General features: G+C 47.5%; 1 protein-coding gene across 2 annotated transcripts in view; it reads left to right on the forward strand.

Moving 5' to 3' along the window:
* The window catches only part of LOC126988758 (zinc finger protein 704-like), a 193,190-nt gene that overhangs the window by 123,487 nt on the left and 43,180 nt on the right, over positions 1-26,523 (forward strand). Inside the window, exon 5 of one of the 2 annotated variants that reach the window (XM_050847152.1) lies at positions 10,389-10,532. The exons of the other annotated variant lie outside the window; for it this stretch is intronic. Within the exon in view, the coding sequence (XP_050703109.1) occupies positions 10,389-10,532 (144 nt within the window). The remainder of the gene's footprint in view (positions 1-10,388; positions 10,533-26,523) is intronic. 2 annotated transcript variants of the gene reach the window in all.

Raw genomic sequence — 26,523 nt, forward strand, 5'->3', positions numbered from 1 at the left:
AAACAAGGAAAATATAGTAACATCGATTTATTTATTTATTTTTTATTTTATTTTTTTGGTGTGTTGCGTATACTTAGAGGAAAGGAAGGGAAAAGTAACTGGGTGGTAATACATTGAATAAGTAAATAAAAAGGAAAAGAGGAAAAGGAATGTGGCTTAGAGAAGATTAGATAGATATTCTTTTCTTCTTTTCCTTTTTTTTCTTCCTTATCATCTTTATCTTCTTCCTCCTTTCGTTGTTTGTCTTCTTTCCTTTTGTTTCTTCATTTTCTTCAATTTTCTCTTACTAACCAAACTTATTTCCTACTTCTTTCTTCTTTGGTTACTTCATTTTCTTCTTCCTTTTAATAACTTACTCTTCTGTTTTTTCTTCGTTTTCGTCATGAATTTCCTCTTACTAACCAGACTTTCTTTCCTACTTCCTACTTTGTCTTCTTTGTTTCTTCATTTTCTTCTTCCTTTTACTAACTTACTCCTCTTTTCTTCTTTTTCTTCTGCTTTTTCTTCATCGTTTTCTTCCTCATTTTCCTCTTGCTAACCAGACTTTCTTTCCTACTTCCTATTTTGTCTTCTTTGTTTTTTTCATTTTCTTCCTTTAACTAACTTACTCTTTCTTTCCTTCTTTTTCTTCTGGTGCTTCTTCTTCATCGTTTTCGTCCTCATTTTCCTCTTGTTAATCCAGTCTTCTTTTCCTCCTATTCCTCCTCCTCCTCCTTTTTCTTCTTTTCTTCTATTGTTTCTTAATTCTTTTCGTCATTTTCCTTTTGCTAACTTATCTGTTCTTTCCTCCTCCTCCTCCTCCCATTGTTTCTTAATTTTCTTCATTTTCCTCTTGCAAATCAATCTTCTTTCCTCCTTTTCTTCTGTTTTCTTCATTGTTCGTTTGTCTTTCCTCTTTTCCTCTTGCTTCTTTAATTCTTCTTTCTCTTTTTGTGGTTTTCAGTCCATTTCCCTCTTTCCAAACTGTGTTTCATCCTCCCCTTAATTCGTTTTCTTCAATTGTTTTGTCTTCTTTTCTTCTTTTTCTTCGTCGTCTTCTATTTCTTTGTTCTTTTCTTCAAATTCTTTTCTTCTACTCTTCTTGTTCTTTTTGGTCTTTCTCTACTACTACTACTACTACTACTATTACTACTCCTATTCTTCTTCAAGTTATCGTCTTTCTCCTCTCGCCGATCCATCCTCTTGTTCTCTTTTCACACTCCATCTTCGCTTTTATCAACACCATTATCATCATTGTTATTCGTACAGTGATGAGACGAAGGCAGGATACACATAGCGGAAAGCCGGAGGGAGAAAAATGACATTCGGTCCATCGTTCACTTCGGCTCGCAATGCTTTCTTCTTTTCTTTCTTTCTCTTCTCTTTTTCCTGATGACGGGCGTTCGAGCTCCGGTTTCCCCGCTGCCGTACGAGTCTGTTATGTCAAGGGTTGGGCGCTGCTGCAGGAAAAGTGACTCGCCTACTTTGTTTTACGCGGTCACTGTGTGTGTGTGTGTGTGTGTGTGTGTGTGTGGACTTTCTGGAAGCATAACGGAAAAGATATTGCGTGAGATTGTTTTGTCTTCCTTTCTTCTTCTTTTTCTTCGTCGTCTTCTATTTCTTTGTTCTTTTTCTTCTCTTTCTTCTGCTCTCTTGTTCTTTTTGGTCTTTTTCTACAACTACTACTACTGTTTTTCATCTTTTTCTTCTACTACTACTACAACTATTGCTACTTATCCTGCAACTACCACTTCTACTACTACTACTACTACTACTACTACTACTACTATTACTACCACTATATACTTATTTTTCTTTCTTTCTTCTTCTTCTTCTTCTTCTTCTTTAATGATTACTACTCTTCCTTTTGTCTTATATCCTCTTCCTCTTACATTCTCACATCTTCCCCCCCCCTCCTCTTCCTCCTCCCCCCTTCCTGTTACTTCCTTCCTCTTGTCCTCCTCCTCCTCTTCTTCCTCTTATTTCTTCCAGTGTCATCCTCTTCCTCTTCCTCTCTTCCCGTCACTTCCTCTCTCTTATCATTCTTCCTCTTCTTCCTTGCCCATTTAATCTCATCACCATTTCCACAGAGAGAGAGAGAGAGAGAGAGAGAGAGAGAGAGAGAGGCATAAAACGAAGCTCGGTTCTAGGAAGGAAGGATATGATAAACGTTCACAGGAGACTAACGTTCATGTACGTGTGTGTGTGTGTGTGTGTGTGTGTGTGTGTGTGTGTGTGTGTGTGTGTGTGTGTGTGTGGAATGGGCAAGATTGAGAAGGGGAAAAGAGAAAAGGGGAGAATGGTGGTTTTCGTGTTAAGGGTAATAGGAGGAAAGGGTTAAGGGAGGGGGAGGGGGGGAGGGGGGAGGGGAGAGGGGGGGGAGGTAAAGTGACACAGTACACCATCTGTAAGCCATCTGGCGAAGCGCTCAGCTGTGTGTGTGTGTGTGTGTGTGTGTGTGTGTGTGTGTGTGTGTGTGTGTGTGTGTGCCTGCCCCATTCTTATTATGCCTACTATCTGTTTCTACTACAACTACTACTACTACTATTTCTATTTCTGCTACTTCTACTTATACTACTCTCTCTCTCTCTCTCTCTCTCTCTCTCTCTCTCTCTCTCTCTCTCTCTCTCTCTCTCTGACGTCATGAAGGGCACGGGCCAATCAGAGCCAAGATAGTGACGTCATCGGCCCTCTGGTGGCGAGTCTGACGTCACCCTCGAGAACTGACGGACGTGGTGTTGTTGTTGTTGTTGTTGAAGTGGAAGAGGAGGAAAAAGTGGAAGAAATGGAGTTTATGATTTTTGGTCTCGTGTGTGTGTGTGTGTGTGTGTGTGTGTGTGTGTGTGTGTAGGAAAAGTATGCACATGGGTTTCATTAATTCATTCTTTATTATTATTATTATTATTATTATTATTATTATTATTATTATTATTATTATCATCATTATTGCTGTTGGTTGTGTTGTTGTGATTACTAACATTTTTACACATTTTATTATTTGTATTTTTTATTGCCATCATTACGAAAACTTTATTTATATCATCATTATTTTCTTTATTATTCTGATTTGTTATTATTGTTATCATCATCTTCATCAGCGCTTCGTGGAAATCTAACTTCCTTCCTAGTAACAAGCTGGAATTTCCTCACTTATCGTCTATGTCTTCATGAATACCTCAGCCCCACTAAATTTATCCTTCGCCTTGACAACGATCCTCCGCCTTTTCCTTCACTGGCATCTAAGGCTCTTACGTCACCACCTCGGCCGCCCCCAATGACCGACTGCCTCTCAATACAATGCTCTCTTGTTTTTGGGTATCCACGCGCTTTCCTCATATTCTGCTAACAGTTCTTCGCTTCATTCGTCACTGGTCTAAGTTGTTCTCAATTACCCCTTGCTGCTGCTGCTGCTGCTTACGATCTTTTGCTACAGTTTCCTTTCTCCTTATACTTTTTTCTAGTACCTTTTAGCTTTTTTAAGGATTTGGACAGCACAGTGATGAAGGAGTGAGGATGCTGGTAAACTCTTGCATTAAGGATTTGGACAGCACAGGGATGAATGAGTGAGGATGCTGGTAAACTCTTGCATTAAGGATTTGGACAGCACAGGGATGAAGGAGTGAGGATGCTGGTAAACTTTTGCAATAAGGATTTGGACAGCACAGGGATGAAGGAGTGAGGATGCTGGTAAACTCTTGCATTAAGGATTTGGACAGCACAGGGATGAAGGAGTGAGGATGCTGGTAAACTTTTGCAATAAGGATTTGGACAGCACAGGGATGAAGGAGTGAGGATGCTGGTAAACTCTTGCATTAAGGATTTGTACAGCACAGGGATGGAGGAGTGAGGATGCTATTAAACTCTTGCATTAAGGATTTGGACAGTACTCTCTTATACTTTACGAACTATTCTTTCCTCATTTTAGTGTTTTTCAGTTAAACTCATTTCCCGACACTTCGCTAATCGTTCTTTCCTCTTTTGACTTTGTGTTAATCCTTTGTTCTTCGTCTTAAACGCATTTTCTGACACTTCGCTAATCGTTTTCCTGTTTTTCCTTTGTCTTAATCCTTTGTTCTTCGTCTTAAACTCATTTCCCAACACTTCGCTAATCGTTCTTTCCTCTTTTGACTTTGTGTTAATCCTTTGTTCTTCGTCTTAAACGCATTTTCTGACACTTCGCTAATCGTTTTCCTCTTTTTCCTTTGTCTTAATCCTTTGTTCTTCGTCTTAAACTCATTTTCTCACACATCGCAAACAGTTCTTTCCTCTTTTGGTTCTAACACTTTACTCATATCCTTTACCAAGCGTTCTTTCCTCTCGGTCTCGGACTTGGTTCTTCCTCAGCGACGCGTCACCGCCCTTAGGCTTTTCCCGTTCACATGGGTCGCCGCGGTTAGCCCCGGATGTCACCGTTGCGTCACTGGGGCTTCACTGCGAGGGTACAGACGTGACGTGGAGCGCCCCTGGCCTGCCCCGAGCGAGGGTTTGGGAGAAGCCCCGTTGACTCACTAGCCTGGAGGTGGATTGACGGTGGTTAATGTATGGAGAGTGTGGGTTGTGTGGTGACGGAGGAGGGTAGGAGGGGATTAATGTAAGAAGAGTGAGGGTCGTGGGTTGAGAATGTGTTATGAGAGTGGGTTATGGGTGGAGGGGAGGGAGGGGTGAGGGTTCTATATGGAGAAGTGGGAAGCTGTGTAGATAGATGAAAGTAATCTGAAGGAAGTTACGTTAGTTAAGGTAAGGTAGTGGAAGGTGGAGGAAGTGGATTTGGAGGAGAAATGGGTTGTTAGACGTTGGAAAGGATAAATAGGAAGGAGAAGGAAGGAAGGATGACTGGATTAGTAGGAAGAATGCGCAAGGATCGAAGGGGTTGGAAAAAGTAGAAGGAAGGAAGGAAGGAAGGAAGGATGGATGGATGGATGGATGGCTTGTGATGATGATGGAAAGGAAAAGGAAGAATGGTAATAGAAAGGAGTTTAATAAGAGGAAGGGTGGATAGGAATTGCTGTTTGAAGAGAAAGGAATTATATGAAGGGTTATTTTTGAAGAAGAAGAAAGCAAGGAAGGATAGGAGAGTGTTTGGTTCGAAGAGGAAGAACTGAATATAGGGAAGGAAGGAAGGATAGGAATTGCTGTTTGAAGAGAAAGGAATTATATGAAGGATTATTTTTGAAGAAGAAGAAAGCAATGAAGGATAGGAGAGTGTTTGGTTCGAAGAGGAAGAACTGAATAGAGGGAAGGAAGGAAGGATAGGAATTGTTGTTTGAAGAGAAAGGAATTATATGAAGGATTATTTTTGAAGAAGAAGACAGCAAGGAAGGATAGGAGAGTGTTTGGTTCGAAGAGGAAGAACTGAATAGAGGGAAGGAAGGAAGGATAGGAATTGTTGTTTGAAGAGAAAGGAATTATATGAAGGATTATTTTTGAAGAAGAAGAAAGCAAGGAAGGATAGGAGAGTGTTTGGTTCGAAGAGGAGGGACTTTGAATAGAAGGAAGGAAGGAAGGAAGGATAGGAATCGTTGTTTGAAGAGAAAGGAATTATATGAAGGATTGTTTTTGAAGAAGAAGAAAGCAATGAAGGATGGGAGAGTGTTTGGTTCGAAGAGGAGGGACTTTGAATAGAAGGAAGGATAGGAGTGCTGATACATAGGAAGACAGCAAGGAAAAAAAATAGGAAGCATTGATATGATATGATATGAAGGATTATTTTTGGAGAAGAAGAAGAAAGCAAGGAAGGATAGGAGAGTGTTTGGTTCGAAGAGGAAGGACTTTGCATAGAAGGTAGGAAGGATATTAGGATAGGCGTACTGATAAATAGGAAGACAGCAAGGAAGAAGAGTAAGAAGCGTTGGATAGAGAGAGAGAAAGAGGAGTTCAAGGATAGAAAGGAAGGAAAGCAAGGAGAACAGGATAGAAGAAGTGAGATTTTTCCCCCTTGCCTTCTTCCACTTAAGGACTGTGGCTGAGCGTTAAATGAGCTGGGGTGAGGAGGGGTGACATTTTAGGGGGGGGAGGTGAACGGACCGTCACCCACAAACCGACTGGGGGGATGGGGGCGACTCCTCTCTCCCCATTCCCTTCCTCATGGGTGGTTGTTGGTTGGGTACAAAAAACAAAAACACTGTTGACCTAAAATGGACCTGTTCTTCGCCCTCCCAGCCCCTTCTTCCTCCCTCCCCTTTCCTGCTTTCAATCTCCCTTCCTCTTCCTCCTTCCCGTCTTCCCCTTCCTCCTCTTTCCTTTCTTCCCTCTCCCTCCCCTTTCCTCCTCCCTTTCACCCCCTCCTCCTTTCTCTCCCTCTCCCCTTTCCCTTCTTCCCCTTCACTCATCTTCCATTTCTCCCTCTCCTTACCCTTCCTCCCTCCCCTCACCTTTCCTCCCTCCTCATCACCCCCCATAACCACCCCTAGACACCCCATTGGTCCACACACACACACACACACACACACACACACACACACAGTTTCCCCTCACCACATTCTCTAGTCCCCTTCACACCCTGCTGTTCAACCCTTTCTCAGCTCCCACACAAACCTTGCCCTCACCGAACCTAAGCAATCGAAGACTCTGAATAACTTAACATGGGATTGGGCGATGTTCTGGGGGTAGTTTTAGCTGTTTCAGGAGGAGGAGGAGGAGATGGGGGGTTTGGGGGGGGGAGTAGGAGTGTGTTTGTGTGTGTGTGTGTTGGTGGGTCGAGGCACGGCTTGGGGTGGAGGGAGGAGGGCAGCCAAGCGTGTGTGTATACTCCGCGTTGACTTGTTTTCCTCAACACCGACGCCGTAAAAGGAAGGCGCAGCAAGCAGGCAACCCGCCACCACCGACCGCGTCCTGCCCCGCCGCGCACAGTAAGAAAGGAGTCTCGTAGTGTGTTTAGACTTTGTTCGCATGGTTAGTATGTTATGTTTTATGGCTTGCACGAATAGTTACTAGGTTTTGTTGTTTGTATATGTGTGCATGTCTTAGTATTAGAAGACATTTCGCCGCCCAAGAACACCTATTTGACAAGGCTTTCGTAGGAGTTGTGGGCATTTCCAGGGGTAGTTTTATGACCCTGGTGGTAGTTTGACCCTTCCTCTGTACCGTGAACCTGAAGAAACACTCATTAGAACCCGACTGACCCCCTCTTTGACCTTTAGAAATAGGTGATGTGAGAACCCAAAGTGTCTTATAATACCGAGCAGAAAAAAAAACCAACCCATGACGCGAATTGCCAAAGTTACGATGCATTGAAATTAAAAAGAGAAATAGATAAAAAAAAAAAACATAACCCATGACGCTAATAGGAAAGAAAATACAATGTCGTGAAATTGAAAAGGAGAAACAGAAGAAAAGAACCACAACCCATGACGCGAATAGCCAAAGTTACGATGCATTGAAATTAAAAAGAAAAACGTAGATAAAAAGAACACGAATAACCAAGACAGAAGCAGTTAGATTAAAAAGAAGTAGAAGAAAACAACCACAACCACGCGAATAGCAAAGACAGCAACAACATAGTGAATTTAAAAGGAAACATACAGAAGAAAAGAAGTATGACCGTGATGAATAGCCAGGTTACCAATGCTGTGAAATTCAAAGGGAGAGACAAGGCCGCAGACACGTTGTAAGAGGCAAATAATAGGCACTTCAGCGGCTGTTAGAAGGCGAGGAAGCGGCACAAAGCGAGGCGAGGTTTGACACGCGGACAGGTGCTTCGCTTAACCCTCCCTCCCTTCCTTCCTCAGTTTACGAGCTCTTGCCTCCTCCCTCCCTCCTGCCCCCTTGTCCTGCCCCTCCTTTAGTTTACTCCCTTCTTCACCCTCTCTTCTTCTCCCTTAACCCTCCCTCCCTTCGTTCCTCACTTGCCTTCTCTCCCTTACTCCCTCCTGCTCGCTTGTCCTGTCCCTCCCTTCCTCTATACCTCCTAGTTTACTCCCTTCTTCACCCTCTCTCCTCCCTGTAACTCTTCCTCCCTCCTATTCCTCCTTCCCTCCCTCTTCCTTCCTCCAGGTTACCCTCCTTCCTCTTCCTCCCTCCTGTCCATACTTCCCTCTACTTCTCCCTCCCTTAACTTCCCTCCTCCTCCTCCTCCCCCTCCCGTCCCCTTCCATGACAGCACCGTAAGGAGCGTAACAGGGCCTGACGGGGCGGTGCGGGAGGGTGTCGGGGGCGGGTCGGGCGTTGTCGGAGGGTGTCGGGGGGCGGTCGGGCTTGTGAGGTAGGCGTCGGGCGTAATGAGAAAACACCAGGGAATCGCAGGTGACTTCCGGCTCTTGAGAACATAGTAATTTGCCTCCCTCCTCCTCCTTACCCCCCCCCCCCCTTCCTCCTCCTCTTTCTTCTTCCTCTTCTTCTTAGCCAGGGAAGGGATGAGGGGGAAGCCAGCCGCGTCCAGTGTGGTAGCTTCATTTCCTTCGCTTCCTTCCCTTGTTCTCAGCTGTCCTTACCTGTCCTTAACCTTCCTGCACCGCCCGTACCCATCCTCAGTGTCTTCGTCCTTTCCTCTCCTCAGGGGGGTTCGTGGTGCAGTGGTTAGCACACTCGGCTCACAAACGAGAGAGCCCGGGTTCGATTCCCCGGGCGGAGTGGAAAAATTTGGGCGGCTTTTCCGATACCCTACACCCCTGTCCACCCAGCAGTGAATGGGTACCAGTTATTAATCGGGGGTTGTGTCCCGTCTCCTGGGGTCTGTTCCCTTCTCCTGTAATTCCTTCCCCTTCTGTCTCTCTCCGGCATATGACCTCATGTTGCGCCGACTAAACGAAACTTTCCAACTTTCTTCCTTCCCAGCCCTTCAGTCCCTCTTTTCCTGTTCCCTTTTATCTTCCTCCCCTTCACTACCCCTTTCCTTCCCTTCCCTTCCCTTCACTACCCCTTTCCTTCCCTTCCCTTCACTACCCCTTTCCTTCCTTCCCAGCCCTTCAATTCCCCTTTTCCTGTTCCCTTTTTTCTTCCTCCCTTCCCTTCACTACCCCTTTCCTTCCTTCCCTTCCCTTCACTACCCCTTTCCTTCCTTCCCTTCCTCCTGTACCCCTCTTTCCTCCCTTCCTCCCATTCTTCCCTCCCTTTCAGCTCTCCTTTCCTTTCTCCCTCCCTTTCCTGCCGTGTTCCTCAGTTCCCTTCCTCCCTTCCTTCCTTCCCTGCCCTCCTCTACCCCTTCCCTTTCTCTCTTCCTCTCCTTGCCCTTCAGTTCCCTTCTCTTTTCTCCCTTTTCTTTCTTTCATCCCTTCAGTACCACCTTTTCTCTCCCTCTCTTCCCTTCCCTGCTCTTCGATATCCTTTTCCTCCCTTCTTTCCATTCTCCTTTCGCCCTCCCCTCCTTCGCCCCTACCCCCTTGTCTTACGTTCCTTCGCCTTGTACACCGCTTTATTTATCCGCCCAAGCATGTCAACACCTCCTCCTCATCCTGCCTTTCCATTTCAGGCTTTGACCTTTCCTGGCCAGAAGGTCGGCACGATTATCAGCTCGGGGTATATAGACCTGTTACTGGGAGGGTCTTAGGGCTATCTGGGTCTGTCTCTTCTCTTCGTCAGCGCTGCGATGAGCCGAGGACCAACACAGCAATTCAGCGTCCGTTTAGATTATGGGAGGGTCTGTTTTCTCTCTCTATATCAGCGCTGCGATGAACCGAGGAACAACAGACCAACATAAACGTCTATGGAGGTCTGTTATGGGAGGGTCTGTTGGGTATGGGTCTGCTTGGGTCTGTTTTGGGGGTCTTTTTCTTTCCTAAGTTTACTACGAGGAAGCCGAGGACCAACACAGCTCTTCACCAGCGTCCGTGGAGATTATGGGAGGGTCTGTTGGGTCTGGGTCTGTTTTTTGGGGTCTTTCTCTCTCAAGTTCGCAACGATGGAAGCCGAGGACCAACACAGCTCTTCACCAGCGTCCATGGAAATCTGTTATGGGAGGGTCTGTTGGGTATGGGTCTGCCTGGGTCTGTTTTGGGGGTCCTTTTCTTTCCTAAGTTTACTACGAGGAAGCCGAGGACCAACACAGCTCTTCACCAGCGTCCATGGATATTATGGGAGGGTCTGTTGGGTATGGGTCTGCTTGGGTCTGCTTTTTTGGGGTCTTTTTCTTTCTTAAGTTCGCAACGAGGACGCAGAGGACCAACACAGCTCTTCACCAGCGTCCATGGAGATTATGGGAGGGTCTGTTTGGGTATGGGTCTGTCTGGGTCTGTTTTTTGGGGTCTTTTTCTTTCTTAAGTTCGCTCTGACGGAAGCCGAGGACCAACACAGCTCTTCACCAGCGTCCACGGAGATTATGGGAGAGTCTGTCTGGGTCTTTTTTTCTCTCAAGTTCGCTACGACGGAAGCCGAGGACCAACACAGCTCTTCACCAGCGTCCCTGTTCTTGTCCCGTGGGTTTGGTCTCCCCCCGTTGTTCCTCTCCTCAATGTTCCCTTTGTGTACACCTGCAGAAGCGAGTGGCGTGCGTTGCCGTAGCTGCGGTGGGGTCCGAGCGAGTCTGCCCTTACGCGAGAGGCCTATCACCTCCTCCGTCCCCCGTCGCTGCCGCCCCCTTCCCTGCGCCGCCCAACACCCCTGACGATCCCTGCCTGCACGTGAGTTTCGCTTGTCGGTGTCCCGTTGTTCGTGCGGTGCGGGTTACGGAAACAGAGAAGAGGGGGAGCGAGGTGGAGGTGGGTGGGAGGATTGAGTGGAAGAGCGAGGAAGATAGGGAACGGGGTGGAGAAAGTGGAGAGAGATGGGAAATGAGGAAAGGAAAGCGAGAATAGGGAACGAGGTGGTTGGAGAGAGAGAGAGAGAGAGAGAGAGAGAGAGAGAGAGAGAGAGAGAGAGAGAGGAAAAAGGGAAAGGAATGACTGTTCAGGTATAACAAGACAAGTTTGAAGAGTGGATGGGTTGGGGGAAAAGGGAAAGTGGATTTAAAACACTCCTTTGGGTCAACTTTCAAGTCGTCTTTTTGTTGTGGGTGCTTGTGTAGCCTCGACCTGGTGTGTGTGTGTGTGTGTGTGTGTGAGAGAGAGAGAGAGAGAGAGAGAGAGAGAGAGAGAGAGAGTGTGTGTGTGTGTGTGTGAGCGACGGGGCGTAGAGAGAGGGTTGTGAGATAGGTATTTTCAGACACCTCCACCTCTCACTTCAACTGTTTCCAGAGGCCGATAAGTAAATCAATCGTGTTCTCAAGAGTGCCAATTTAGGTTCACGGTACAGAAGAATGATCAAACTACCGCCAGAGACAAAAGTACCCCTGGGAATGCCTGAAACTCCTACGAAAGCCTTGTCAAATATATGTGTGCGTGGGTGGGTGGGGGAAGGGGGTGAAATGTACAAGAATATGGCCCTCCGTGAATGATGGTGGGGCGGTAAGAGTGCTGTGGTGGACGGGATGAAGGTGGTGGTGGTGGCGGTGAGGGGGTGTAGTGGGCGGGGGAGATGATGGGTGTGAAGGGTGCTGTTGAGGGGCGGTGGTTTGCGGCCGCCCTCCAGACCCATCGTTCCGTTCAGCTAGACGGCGAGGAGCCCACCAATGCCGCGCCAGACCCACGCCGGGGGTCACACACTCACACTCAAGTCGCAGATTCCAGCAGTGAACCCGGCGCTGTTTGTTTACACTGGGATCAGCTGCGCCTGCGAGTGGGCGAGCAGGTCCTGATTCAAGGCCGCGGCGCCCAGCAACCGATCAGGACGCACAACATGCCGCCTCGTCCGGGCCGTATCGTATCATCAAACATTTTGCGGCTTTCCTAGGAGTTTTGGGCATTTCCAGAGGTGGTTTCATGACCCTGGTGGTAGGCTGACCCTTCTTTTGTGTCATGAAGGTGAAGGAACACTCGTCAGAACCCGATTCATCTTCTCTTTGGCCTTTGGAAGTAGTTGATGTGAGAGGCGGAAGAGTTTGATAATACCGACTGTGCCTAGCCTGTGCTGCCGTCCCTTTAAACCCCGCGCTGGATGTGGAAAAGACGAGACCTTCGGGGCTTTCTTTGTTTCTGGGAATTGAGAAGTCATGACGCCTCTCTCTTCCCCCCTCTCCGTTTTTCCATGAGGCTGGAAAACTGTGAAATCCGCCTGTAATCATTCCGAGACTTTACGAGGTTACATTGCTGCAGAATTTTGCCATGAGGTTTTGTTGGAAAGGATTCTGGGCTAAAAATATCTTGCAGTCTGACCGTGAGTATTGTTGTGTCTGTTGGAGCGAGCGAGGTGGATATGCTCGTATGTATTCCGTGGTATATGCTGCGTATTTAGGGTCATATTTTAAAACATTTCGTCGCCCAAGTTCACATATTTGACATGGCTTTCGTAGGAGCTGTAGGCCTTTCCAGGGGTAGTTTTATGACCCTGGTGGTAGTTTGACCCTTCTTCTGTGCCATGAACCTTAAAAAACACTCATGAAAAACAGATTGATCCCCTCTTTGACCTTTAGAAATAGTTGATATGAGAAGCGATGGTGTCTTAAAATATGGCCGTTAGTCTTGTCTATTGTTTGGAGTAATGTCTAGTGCGTGGCCTCGGGGAACAGAAATGGTTGCAAGGCTTTGTTGGACGATAGATATTGAAAACTCCTCACTGACACTAACCCCGTCCTTGCCTCCCCATCCTCCCCTTACAGAGTGCAGACAATCGCCAATCAGTATACGAGAGAGCTATGATGTTACAGAATTCCCACACGTACTGGTTAATTGTTTTAATGAGTTGAAATGGGTTAGGTTACGACTTTTTATGGGTGACGTGTGCATTGGTAGTGAGAGGAAACCGTCACATCTAGGAGGTAACGGTTACTCAGTGTGTGTGTGAGATCGGAGGAGTCACGAATATTAGGGCAGCCAACGTTCGTGATATTTCCTTCCCTCTTTTGTTTGCTGGGTTATTGTGTGGGAGTAACGGCGAGGGAGCGTGTGGGCGATGGTGGTGGTGGTGGTGGTGACGTCAGTCCAATGAGATGCAGCCAGCTGTTTGTTGCTTTCCTCGTCTTTCTTGTCTTTTTATAGCGGGGTGCAGTGGTGATGTTTCGGGGCACCGTTCTTCAAGCTCACCCAGCTGTTCGTCCTCCCTCTCGGGCTGGTCGATAAATGGGTACCTGGGGAACTCGGGGATGGTAGACTGTGGTAATCCCGGATTTGGTAACACCGGCTGGGGTGATGGGTTCTTCCTAGTCCTTCCACAAGCTCAAAGGGCCAATGCGACGGAGATGAGCACCGCAGCCACGCGCAGATAGTGTTCTTCAAGGAGCGTAGCAACTCAACTAGATCGCAATATCTCAACACTTCATACCGAACGGCGGAGATAAAGCAGCTGAGATTAGTACTAGAGAGAGGCATCAAATAGGACACGAGAGTAATCAGTAGAATTAAACGAACAGTGCTTTAGAGGGTGTGGCGTTGTAAAGGTGAGCTTCGTGTCTCGTGGAGGAGGTGCTTGGTGAAGATGCTGGCAAGGAGAGGAAGGAAGGGGAGTCACGATGATCAGGTGGGGTCGGGGCCGTTCAGGGAAGGGACGTCAAGGCCAGGAGGAACGAGTTTGGGTGAACGTGGGGCCGGTACCAGCTAAGAGAGAGAGAGAGAGAGAGAGAGAGAGAGAGAGGACTACGTTAAGCCTTCTAGTGTATGCATAAAATTACCTAACTTGAGGAGTGAAAGGCAGAGAATGTTGGCAGCCAGATGTTAACAGTACTATATAAAGGTGTTTGAGGTGGTGAAGAGCTGGTGGTGGTGTTGAAAGGGTGGTGATGGTGGTGGTGGTGGCGGGGGCAGTACCGGAATGGCGGGAAGGGAAGGGAAGGAAGCAGCCTGGCACTGGGCGCGGCACAGTAAGCATGACGTGTTAGCCTGAGCAGCCCTCCTACAGGCCTTCCCTTGGACACGGGCGCCCGTTGGCCTTGTGGGGGTGGCAGCCCTGGAGCAGCCCGCGCCCTGTCAGTGTGGGATGGTTGGCTGTCCTGGCATGTGTGTGTGTGTGTGTGTGTGTGTGTGTGTGTGTGTGTGTGTTGCTCCTACCCTCCCTCCATTCTACGGCCTGTGTGTCATTGTCATAATCAGGCAGCTGCGTGTGGGCGGGGTGACACACACACACACACACACACACACACACACACGCTGACGGAGGTGCTATAATGGGAGCGGGCGGGGTCTTGTAAGCACACACACACACACACACACACACACGTTGGCCCGTCATGTTCCTTGATGCTCCGAGTGCTTGCTTGATCCCCTTCCTCCCTGTCCTTGTCTTGGTCTCACTCCCCTCCTCCCCTTCCTCCTAGTTTTATATATTATTCAATTTTGTAGTGGTGATGATTTCCCTTGTCCAGTTCCCTTCCAACGCACTGTTACCACACCCGACGCGTCCCACACTCAACGCCTCTCTCTCACACACACTCAAGTCACGCCCCTCGCTTGCCCCGTCACTCATCTCACTTTGCAGAACTTATCACTCTTTGTCTTATTACATCTGCACGTCTTGACACACACACACACACACACACACACACACACGCACTCACTACTTCCTCATCCCCGCACCTCACCGCACCCCACAACGTCCCCGGCACACACTCATACTTCCACTCTTCCTCCTCCTCCTCCTCCTCTTCTTCCTCCTCTTTCACTGGCTTCCTTCCTTTTTGGCGCGGTTAGGATGGGAGGAGAAGGAAGAAGAGTGATTGAACGACAGGTGTGTGTATGTGTGTGTGTGTGTGTGGATAGGTTGGTAGAGGATGAGAGGCCTTGTAGCAACTCTGTATTACGTTCCGTGCGGCAGGTCTTGAATTGGCCTTGGCTGTCTCCCCCTCCCCTTCCCTCTCTTGCAGCTCCTCCCTCCCTCCTTCTTCCCCTTCCCTCTCCCTCGTCCGTCCTCTGCGTTGTCATATCTTGCAGTGCTCACTCAGTCTTCCTCTTCCTCCTCCATGTTTCCTCCTCTTCCTCTTCCTCTGGAGCCCGCGAAGGTGAAGGGAGGTTTGAGTTAAGGGCGAAATGTGTGCCAAGCAAACACGCATGTCACGCTCCAAGAGAGAGAGAGAGAGAGAGAGAGAGAGGGGGTGGGGAGGTTGTGGTCGAGTGTTGAGTTCCGTATCCCCGCTTCGTGACTTCTCTTGCGGTGTTGGTAACAGTGGTGGCGGCGGCAACACACACACACACACACACAGCGTCCCCGGTCACCTTCTCACCCTTGCGGCTCGACTAGTTTTCTCCTGAGTGTTCTAGTGACTTACATTTATCGTCACCTGCACTGTGCCTCTCCCTCCATCCTCCCTTACCTCCCTCCTCTCCCCTTCTCTCCGGCCCTCCCTCCATCCACCTGCCAGTCAGCCTTGCTTGCTTTAAGGCTCGCTGCACGACCCACTCACCTTGGGGGCCAGTTTATCTTGCTCGCCGTCTTGCCCACCTGCTCCCGGACCCCAGCCTCCCCCCGAACCCACTTTTTTCTCCCTTTAATACGTCGTGTGAGCGGGGAAGACGGACGGACTGGCTGCTGGGGGACTTGCTGATGTTGGAACTTGGTGGTGTTGGTGGGAGTGGGACTGGACCGGTGCAGGAGGCGGGGGCAGATGCCAAGGCTGTCCGCTCCCTCGTTTGCTCCCCTGCCTGTCCCTGATTGTCCTCTGCTGTCCCTATCCTGTCCTTGCCCTTCCCTTCCCCTGCCTGGCTGCCTCCCTGCTGTGCCCTGCCTCATGGCCTCTATATTGTATCTTGCCTACGTCGCTAGCTTGCCTATAGTGACCTACTGTTGCCTGTCTGTCCTTGCCCTTCCCTTCTCCTGCCTGGTGCTGCCTCCCTGCTGTCCTGTCTCCTATCTCATGAACTTTAGATGGCTCTTTATATTCATTTTGTCTCTTGCTTGAGTTGCTGCATCATTCCACTTGCTTGCCGGGGCTGACGTTCTGTTGCTGCGGGAAGGGCGGGCGCGCGGGCGGGTTAATGGTTGAACTTTCCACTGTTCTTCCCTCTCCCCGTGACTCAACGCCCGTACTCAGGGGCGCTTTTTCTCGAGGACTTCCCGGGGAGCATTACTGTCGGCTGCCTGCTTGGTTGGCTTCCCTGGAGGAGCGTCAAGGGCCCCAGCGCGTCCCTGACATAATGAAGCACCGGGGAAACTTTGCTCCAGGAAAAGTCACGTTCACTGAGGCCGAGGCTGCTCTGTGACCTTAGTGCCCGATGCATGGAGAGAAGCCCGAGTGTTAGTTGGCAGTCGACGTGAATATTTAATAGCACGGAGCCAGTTTCCTGTATATTTAATTGGCTAGGGGAGAGTTTGCTGTATATTTAATAGGCTAGAGGGAGAGTTTGCTGTATATTCAATTGAGTAGAGGGAGTGTCCTTTATATTTAATAGCCGGTAGAGGGAGAGTTTGATTTGTATTTTAAAGGCTAGAGGTAGAGTTAGTTGTGTATGTAAAAGCACAGAGCGAGAGTTAGCGGTTTAGTGAATATATAAATAGCACAGCGCGAGAGATAGGTCCATGTTCTTAATCATATGGAGCTCCCATTATGACTCCCAAGGCCACATAAAATTAACCGGGTTTTCATGAGTGGGTGATTGTTCCCGTGCATGGTTAAGCGGCCGGGTTAAACTATCACAAGCGTCACAAAACAGTTCAAGGAAATCCCGGCAGCTTCTACGATGAGAGGCTTTTTAAGAATACTGGCTCTAGGTTTTTACGTGAATATTCAAAAGCCTTAACCTACTCCGGATAGCACGAGGGTAATTTTCTGCTTAGTATGCATTCTGGGTCTCGCTTCGCCTTTCTCCACATGAATAAAAGAAAAGAACTGCGGGGCGTCCCATTCTCCTCCCTGCTGGTGTTCTTTTGGGGGCGTTAGAAGACTGTTGAGGCATTGTAGTAGTTATTTATAGGCGTTATCAATCAGTTGGCGACACGCACGCTCTGAGGCCTGACTTGCATCGCTCTACGCAGGCAGTTTAGTTAGTATTCAGAGTGGTGAGGCGAGTTGGGTTTGATTCTGTATTATGACGTGTGTGTAGTTTCCATGAGTTGTAGGAAAAATTGATTGATATGGACGTGAATTGGTTTGGACTTTTCACACACTCGGCGTTTTCTTCCTATTCTTATTTTAATTTCTGTGTGGTTTCTGTCAGCGTTAGAAAGGGTTGACTGATATGGACGTGAATTGGTTTGGACTTTTCACACACGGCGTTTTCTTCCTATTCTTATTTTAATTTGTGTGTGGTTTCTGTTAGCGTTAGAAAGGGTTGACTGGTATGGACGTGAATTGGTTTGGACTTTTCACACACGGCGTTTTCTTCCTATTCTTATTTTAATTTGTGTGTGGTTTCTGTTAGCGTTAGAAAGGGTTGACTGATATGGACGTGAATTGGTTTGGACTTTTCACACACTCGGCGTTTTCTTCCTATTCTTATTTTAATTTCTGTGTGGTTTCTGTTAGCGTTAGAAAGGGTTGACTGGTATGGACGTGAATTGGTTTGGACTTTTCACACACTCTTGGCGTTTTCTTCCTATTCTCATTTTAATTTCTGTGTGGTTTCTGTTAGTTAGAAAGGGTTGACTGGTATGGACGGGAATCGCTTTAGAATTCATACTCTTAAAATCGTCTTCCCTTTCTCCTTATGGTAATTTCTGTGTGGGTTCTGTTAGCGTTAGAAAGGGGTGACTGGTATGGACGCGAATTGATTTAGACTTCATACTCTTAAAATCGTCTTCCCTTTCTCCTTTTGATAATTTGTGTGTGGGTTCTGTTAGCGTTTGAAAGGGGTGACTGGTATGGACGTGAATTAGTTTAGATTTCATACTCAAAATCGTCTTCCCTTTCTCCTTATGGTAATTTGTGTGTGGGTTCTGTTAGCGTTAGAAAGGGTTGACTGGTATGGACGGGAATCGCTTTAGACTTCATACTCTTAAACTCGTCTTCCCTTTCTCCTTATGGTAATTTGTGTGTGGGTTCTGTTCCAGGAATTAACTATTTTAATAACTATAAAAGAATCTTGTTATTGGGACCCATGAGACAGTTTTTGGGCCGGAAGTCGGTAAACATTAGAAGCTGAGTACGACAATTGGCAACGTTGCTTGTACTTCATACTGCCAGGGAGTTTCGCCTCCTTGGATCGCCTTGGTTGGATCAATTTCACATCCTCGATCTGTTTACTCCGTCCCCCCGTCACCTCATCCCTTCTTGTCACTCGCCGTCAGTATTAATCTCATCTTCGCTTCACACGTCCTATCTAATCCCTTGTCTGTCACGCCTACAATCAGTTCATCTCTACTCACTCGTCGTATCCAATCCCTTGTCTGTCACATTATCAGTTAATCTTGATCCCTTCACACCCCATATCTGATCCCTTTCTTTCACTCCATCTCTGCTTTCACACCTTTGCCTCCCTTCCCCCTCTTCTTCTTCCCTTCCCTTCGTCCTCATCTCTCTGCTTTCACACCTCCTCTGCCTCCCTTCCTCTTCCCTTCCCTTCGTCTTCATCTTTCTACCCTTCCCTATCTTTCCCTTCTCCTTCTGATCGTTCTCCTCCTCGCCTTCCCTCACTTACACGTCATTAGGTTATCTCTCTCTCTCTCTTCATGCCTCCCTATCTCCTCCCTTGTCTCGTCTCTGTTCATCTCCTCCTCACCCACTCATTTCACACCCTAATGTTTACTCATGTCGCTCACAGCATCAGTTCATCTTACTTACGTCACTCATCTCCTCATCTTCATCTCGCCACTCTTTTATCTGTCATAATTTCATCTCCGCTTCATCTTCATCCTCATTATTGTTATTATTATTATTATTATTATTATTATTATTATTATTATTATTTCTATTATTATCTTCCTCTTCCCCCTCTTCGTCCTCCTCCTCCTCCTCCTCTTCCTCGTCACCCGCACCTGCTCTTTGCGCTAAAAATAACCCATACATACATTATCTTTGTGTACGTATATAACACACACACACACACACGTCACTGAGGTAGGTAAGGTGTATTGTTTCATGGGTACACCTGCCAAGAGAGAGAGAGAGAGAGAGAGAGAGAGAGAGAGAGAGAGAGAGAGAGAGAAGTTCGCCCGTGTAACCTCTCCCTTTTCCTCCTCATCCTCCTCCTCCTCCTCCTTTTTTTCTTTCCTCCTCCTATTTACTTTTCTCCCTTGTATTACTTCTGCTTTTAACTTTTCTCTTTTCTCTTTTTCTTGCTTTACCTTTTTTTCTTATGGTATTCTTGTTTCACTCCTCCTCCTCCTCTCCTCCTCCTCCTCTTCCTTTCAAGCACAAGCGACATCGGAGCTCTCCAGGAACCGGTCATGTCAGACTTCCCTATTCCTGCTTTCCTCTGCCTCCCTTCCCTTCCCTTCCCCTCCTTCCCTTCGTCCTCCTCTTCCTGCCCTTCTCTTCCTTTCGTCCTCTTTCTGCCCTTCCTTTCCTCCCCTTCCCTTCCATTCCCTTCTCTTCCTTTCGTCCTCCCCTTCCCTTCACAAGCACACATTTGACAAGGCTTTCGTAGGAGTTTTTTAGGCCGCGAATGTTTGAGAATGTGAGTGATTATGTTACAGGAAAGAAGCTGTAGATGAAGGAAGGAAGGAAGGGAGGAAGGAGTGAAATGAAAACGTGAAGAAGGGAAGCAAGGTACGAAAGAGGAAGGGAAGGGAAGGGAGGGGGTGGAAGCGGAGGGTTAAACAGGGGTCAGGTGTCGTGCGGTGAGGGTGGCGTGCGCTTCGGGAGACTCCGCGCGTGTTTTGTTTCTCGTCTCACATACGTTCGGGTTTGTTTGCATGACTGGGCAGCGGAAGGACAGGTCATGAGCGCTGGGGGGGGGGGGGGGGGGACATGTATTGCTGTGTGTTGTTACCTGTTGTGTTTGTTCCTGGTTATTGTTATTCCTGTTCGTTATTCTTTTGTTTCTTTTGCTAATTATCCGTGCTTGTGTTTCTTGTTATTCTTCCTCTTCGTCCTTTTCAATTCCCTTCCCTTACCGTCATCCTCTTCTGCTCTTCCCTTCCCTTCATCCTCCTCTGACTTCCCTTCCTAGTGTAATCCTCTGCTTCGACTTCCCTTCCCTTCGTCTTCCATCTTCCTCCCTTTCCTTTCCTTTCTATTTTTTTCTCCTTTTTAGTCATGTTCTTCCTTCCTTCCTTTCTTCCTTTCTCTGTTTTTTTTTGTCTTATTTCCTTACTTCAATTTCCTGTTTAATCTTCTTTCTTATGTTCATGTTTCTTATTTTTCTTTACCTCGTTCTTCTTCTCTATCTCATCCTTACTTTTTTTTCTACGTGAGTTCATTCATTTTGCTGCTCTTCCTCTCTTTTCCTCTCTCCCTACTTTCGTTACTTTATATATTAGCTTTTCCTTCTTCCATTTCCATCTATCCATCGTATTCTAACCACGTGTCTATCGCCCTTCCATTTCCACGTGTTCCTTCGCCTTCCCGGTTCAGCAAAAAACGTCTCTACATTTGCGGACTTCCTTTCTCCTTCCGCGAGCTGAGAAACCTTGAAACTGCTCGACCTCCCTCCTGCCTTCTTTTGGTCTGTTCTCTTTGGGGCCTCACGTTCGCTACGTTCACGCGGCGGCAACTTGAAGGGAGGAAGAAAGAGGATCGCCTTAGCTTGAACGTTCTTGCCCTCTTTGGTTGGTTTTGATAAGGTCTTTTTTTCTGTTTTTCTTTCTTTCTTGAATAACAATAGGGCGTTTTTTTTTTCGTCTTTTTGAATCTTTTTTTTGGTGTGATAAAAAGTTATTTCTCAACGTTAAACTTTTTTCATCTCTCGTCCTCTTCCTCCTCCTCTTCCACCTCCTCTTCCACCTCTTCCTCCTCCTCCTCCTCCTCTTCGCCCTCTTATTTGTACTCCTCTTTCCCGTTCTTCTCCTCTTCCTCTTCTTCTTCCTCTTCTTACTAGTCTTCTTCCTCCTCTTACTCGTCTTCTTCCTCTTCTTACTCGTCCTCTTCCTCCTCTTCCTCCTCTTATTCTCCCTTTTCCTCTTATCGTCTTCCTCCTCTCTCTTACTCGTCCTCCTCCTCCTCCTCCTCCTCCTCCAGAGACACCTCCTCCGTCGGCCACCACAGACATACCTCCCGTCAGCACCTCATCTTTCAACACACGCGCCATGCAACACTCATCGCCCCGCATTGCAACACTCCCATACTGTTCCCGCCACTCTCCTTTGGGCTATTAGTGTCGGTATATTTCAGCAGATCGCTAGTCATAGAGTATTCGTGACTAGCTCGGCTCGTTTGGTACTGAATATTTCTGCTTTAACTTAACCTAACCTAACCCGTGACAGTGTTCTCTCTCTCTCTCTCTCTCTCTCTCTCTCTCTCTCTCTCTCTCTCTCTCTCTCTCTCTCTCTCTCTCTCTCCTAAGGGCTGAGGTTCCTTGCCATTCCCCTTCAAATTCCCCTTCACTTTCATTTTCGCCAATTTGATTCTTACCGGTTTCATCTCCCCCCCCCTCCCCATCCCCCCCCCCCCCCACCCACACACTTACTTACCTTGTCCAACCAACCAGTCAGTCCGTCAATCCGTCCGTCAGGTAGTTAGTCAGTCAGTCTATCCTCAAATCATTCGGCGAGTCAGTCAGTCAGTTAGCTATTTAGTCAGTCAGTCATTCAGTCAGTCAGTCAGTCAGTCCATCTATATTCATCTATGTCTATCAGTAAGAACAATGAAAATCTGTGGTCATGTGAAGCTATAGAGACGAGGGTGATATCGCAGAGGTCGCTAAGATGCACTGGAGAGGCACGGACGGAAGGAGGGCGAGGCTGATTCAAGTAAGCGATGATGGGAGTAATAATGATGTTGGTAGCCTTGTTATCGTGGCTGATGCTTGTGGTTCCCCGGCCGTGGTCTGGGAATGCTGGTAGTACGTATGAAGTCGCTGTCTGCATCGTGAGAAAGCTAACTCGTCCTCCTCCGCCTCTTGTACCGAATGTCTTTAACGTAACCATCGCCTGCGTCCTCTCCCGTGCGCTTTTAACTGGCTGAGGCTCATGGGGGGAAGACTTTAACAGCAGCAACGTTGGTAATTGATGTTTATTTGCGGGGAAAGTTGTTTATGAACGGCAGCTGAAGGTGGTTGAGTGGGTGGATGAGAGAGTGAAGATGCGAGGTGGCATTGGGTGAAGGTGGAACTGCAGTGGATGATAGAGTTCGCTGTGGGTCGTTTATTATTAGTAGCTAAGGTGGATTAGTGGGTGGGTGGCGTGGTGTTACGTGGGTGGATGAGAGAGTGAAGATGCGAGGTGGAAGTCGGTGAAGGTGGAACTGCAGTGGATGATGGTGGGGGTCGATTTGGGAGTTAATTAATGGCAGGTGAAGGGGGTTAGGTGGGTGGATGAGAGGCTGAAGATGCAAGGTTGGAAGTGAGTGAAGGTGGGTGAATGTGGAGGTGCAGTGGATGGGGTGAGGGTGCTGGGGTGGAGTGAGGAGGCGGGGGGGGGGGGGGTAGGTGGCGCGCGCTCCCACACCTGTACGCCACCATCCGGGTGACGCAACAGGTGAGTCGAGCGAGTGCCAGAGCGGCCAGGTGCACCTATGTGGGTCGGCCCGTGTGTGTGTGTGTGTGTGTGTGTGTGTGTGTGTGTGTGTGTGTGTGTGGTTTGTTGTTGCTCCCAATCTCGTGCCTAAACACACACACACACACACACACACGCACAGTCACACACAGCTCCTCCTCCCTCGACCCCCCCACAGCCTGTTCTCGTCTCGTGGTAGGGAAGGTCACGTGACTGCCTAGCTGGCCAATCAGGTGGAGGGAAGGGAACTGCAGAGAGAGAGAGAGAGAGAGAGAGAGAGAGAGAGAGAGAGAGAGAGAGAGAGAGAGAGAGAGAGGCTGCATCATAGGCCATCTCCAAGGTTCCCATCGATGCAGGGACGGGGAAGGCTTAGTTCTATCACTGCTCCATACCTGCCCTACATAATGCTACATCAGTCTCCCCTATCTCCCTTCCTTTCCTTCCCTTCCTCCTTTATTTCGCCCTTTCCTTCCTCCCCTTCCTCACTGTTCCCTCCCTGCCCTATATAATGCTACATCAGTCTCCCCTACCTTCCTTCCCTTCCTTCCCTTCCTCCTGTATTTCTCTTTCCTTCCTTCCCTTCCTCACTCTTCCCTTCCTTCCATACATGACTCTTTCCTTCTTCTTCAACATCATTACCTTTTCCTTTCATAACTTTACTTTCTCCCCTTCATTCTTCCCTTCATTCTCTACATCCCTCTTCCCTTCCTTCCTTTCATCACTTCCCTTCTTCCTCTACTTACTCTTCCCTTCCTTCCTATCCCCCATCATTTTTCCCCTCCTCCCCTTCACTCTCCCTTCCTTACACCAGTCTTCCCTTCCTTACACCAGTCTTCCCTTCCTCCCCTACACCACTATTCGCTTCCTCCCCTTCCTCCTCTGCAGTACACCCCCCCCCCCCCCCTGCAGCTACCAAATGCTCGTCGTCGTATGTTATCGAACCCCTATTTTGCTAACCGACTTCGCTTTTCCGGGTCTTTAATGTTGTTTGTGTGTAAAGGACAAGCTGGGGACGATTAACGAGCTGCATTGGCGCGCATATGGATGATGTACAGTCGGCCAAAAAAGTATCTACCCGTTTGTCCCCACCTAACCAACACAACGTCTATAGATTTCGTTCGGATTCTAATCTATAATCGACGCTTGAGTTTTCGATACTTTTTTTACCGACTGTACAGAGGTTAATCATTTGAAACTGAAGGATGTTTTTGGTATTTGAACATTGAGTCATCCCTTCCTTGCATACAGACTCGTCCCTTCCTCTTCAACATCATTCCCCTTCCATTTCATCGTTTCCCTTTCTCCCCTGCCTCACTTTCCCCTTCCTCAATCTCCCCTTCACTGTCCCTTCCTCCCCTTCCACACACTTCCCTTCCTCCCCTTCACTCATTATTGGCACACATTAAATTTGAGCGCTTTCGAAGTCTCACAAGGTTATGCAATTGTCTCGATCCAGTGAACGCCGTGAGGAGGAAGGTCAGTCAGTCTCTTAGGGTCCAAGATGACGTTCACCTTTGTTTTGTTTTGATCAAGTGATTGTCGTTCTTGGTAATCATTTATACTCATTATGTTGTCAGGGATAATGTAGCGTTTAATAATGATATGTGTTAGTGTAAAAGAGCTTTATTTATGACTTTACTATATTCTTTTACTCGTTCAAAACACAGTTGACGATAATGCAGTGAATAATGGCAAGTGTAAGAGAGCTTTAGTTATAATCTTGCTCTTCTTTTACTCGTTAATGTGCACTGTGTTTTGTTCATTAGTCTTCCACTTAAGTTCATTTTCATCTCTATTTTTTTTGTGTGTTCTGTTTCCTTCAATATCACTTAAGTTTTCTTTTACCACTTAAGTTCATATTCATTTCTAGTTTTTTTTTGTGTGTTCTGTTTCCTTCATTATCACTTAAGTTTTCTTTTACCACTTAAGTTCATATTCATCTCTAGTTTTTTTGTGTGTTCTGTTTCCTTCATTATCACTTAAGTTCATTTTATCTCTAGTCTATTGTGTAGTGTTTCTTTCATTATCACTTAAGTTTTTTTTCTACCACTTAAGTTCATATTGACCTCTATTCTTTCTTGTGCAGTGTTTCCTTCAATATCACTTGTTAACATTCATAGCTCTTTGTTCCTCTGTACTAATTCTTTATTATCTTCCATGTCTGTTGATTTCGTGTCTTTACCAATAACAATCCATATGGTTGATCCTTATTGGCGCTATTGTTGAACACTTTACGTTTCACATGTTTATCTCACCATTTAACAACCTCACTGACTTGCATTCTAACACAGCGAGAGAGAGAAAGGAGGAATGATATATTGTATGGTCAACTATACTTCAGTTTCACCATCGACAAACTCTAGATTGAAAGTTTGGATCGCGAGTGTTGGCGCCGGTCATTCAAATAGCTGTAAAGAAACTCGTAATGAAAGAGTGTAACTTAAATCACATCAGATGTACTCTCTCCCATCGCCACCTAACACGAAGCTCATTTTATGCATACAAGTATCATTCCTTTTTAATCTTCAGTGTCATTCTCCGGCACCTTCACGCCACTGGTCGAGACACTCCGCAGCGTCCGGGATGTGGCTAGACCAACCTTGTGACGGCCGGCGATCAAGGCGCGGAATTGGCTTGTCATATTTGTTTGTTCCTCACACACTGGCTGGGGGAGGAAGGGGTAGAGGCAGAGGGAGAGGGAGTCAAGTAAGAAGGAAGGGAAATTGTGGGAAGTCATGACAAGATGAGTATGTATTACCTGCGTGGAAGGGAAGGTGAAAGGAGAAACGTGGCCACAATTAGGTTGACATTCTCATACGCTTCAATCACTCACATCAACTATTTTCAAAGGCCAAAAAGGAGATCAGCCGGGTTCTTATGAGTGGTATTTTAGATTCACGGTACAGAAGAAAGGTTAAACTACCGCCAGGGTCATCAAACTACCCCTGGAAATGCCGTGTAAATATGTGTTCTTAGACGCTTCAACCTCTCACATCAACTATTTTCAAAGGCCAAAAGGGAGATCAGTCGGGTTCTTATGAGAGGTATTTTAGATTCACGGTACAGAAGAAAGGTTAAACTACCACCAGGGTCATTAAACTACCCCTGGAAATGCCCCAAACTCCTACGACAGCCATTTAAGAATACATCCCTCACCTCCGTCAAGAACAGCTGAGGTGCAGAACATGTTTGCAACTACTCGGTGTCGTGATGTGTGTGTGTGTGTGTGTGTAGGCAGGGGAGGGGTGCGGGGTAAGGGCGTGGGTGGGGGCACATCCCGCGGCACCCCACCTGACTCTGGCCCGCGGGTATTGATCACGCAAGCTGGAAAAGTAGGCCAAACAGCCGCCCATGCTTAAAGAGGCCTACTGTGTGTGTGTGTGTGTGTGTGTGTGTGTGTGTGTGTGTGTGTGTGTGTGTGTGTGTGTGTCGGCTACCGTGGCATTTGGTTCTCTGGGCCAGTTTCCACAGTTCCCCATGATCGGTTAGTAAGCTCCCAAACCAATACCAGAGCCTTCGAAATTTCCTTATATAGCGTCTGGTGTTTATATTTAAGTTCACAAATTTGACGAAACTATACAGGAAAAGTCTTGTGTATTTAGTGTGGCATCGAAGACCTCACCGTTTTGGATTGTATGGGATTCTATAGTTTGGTTCGGGCTGTTACGAAGACACTGTGTTGGACTGTGGAATCGGCTCATTGTCTGGTGTTTATATTTAAGTTCACAAATTTGACGAAACTAAACAGGAAAAGTCTTGTGTATTTAGTGTGGCATCGAAGACCTCACCGTTTTGGACTGTATGGGATTCTATAGTTTGGTTCGGGGTGTTACGAAGACACTGTGTTGGACTGTGAAATCGCCTCTTTGTCCCCTTCACCCGCTGCCCCGCACAGTCTCGGCGCAAGTGAAGGCGCACCTCGCTTCTATTATTAGGCTGGACCCAGTTCGGCGCCAGCAAGGACGCCAAGGCAGCAACATCGGCGGTGGTTGTTTACCTGCACCCGCCCCGACCAACCCTCCACCCTCGACCCTCCTCCCTCGACCCTCCCTCCCTGGCCCTCGGGATCCGCGGTGCCCTGATCCCGAGTCTCCCTGGCGCGTGTGCGTGGTGGGGCTGCAG

The sequence above is a fragment of the Eriocheir sinensis genome, chromosome 70 (assembly GCF_024679095.1).
Source record: "Eriocheir sinensis breed Jianghai 21 chromosome 70, ASM2467909v1, whole genome shotgun sequence".
NCBI lineage: Eukaryota > Metazoa > Arthropoda > Malacostraca > Decapoda > Varunidae > Eriocheir > Eriocheir sinensis.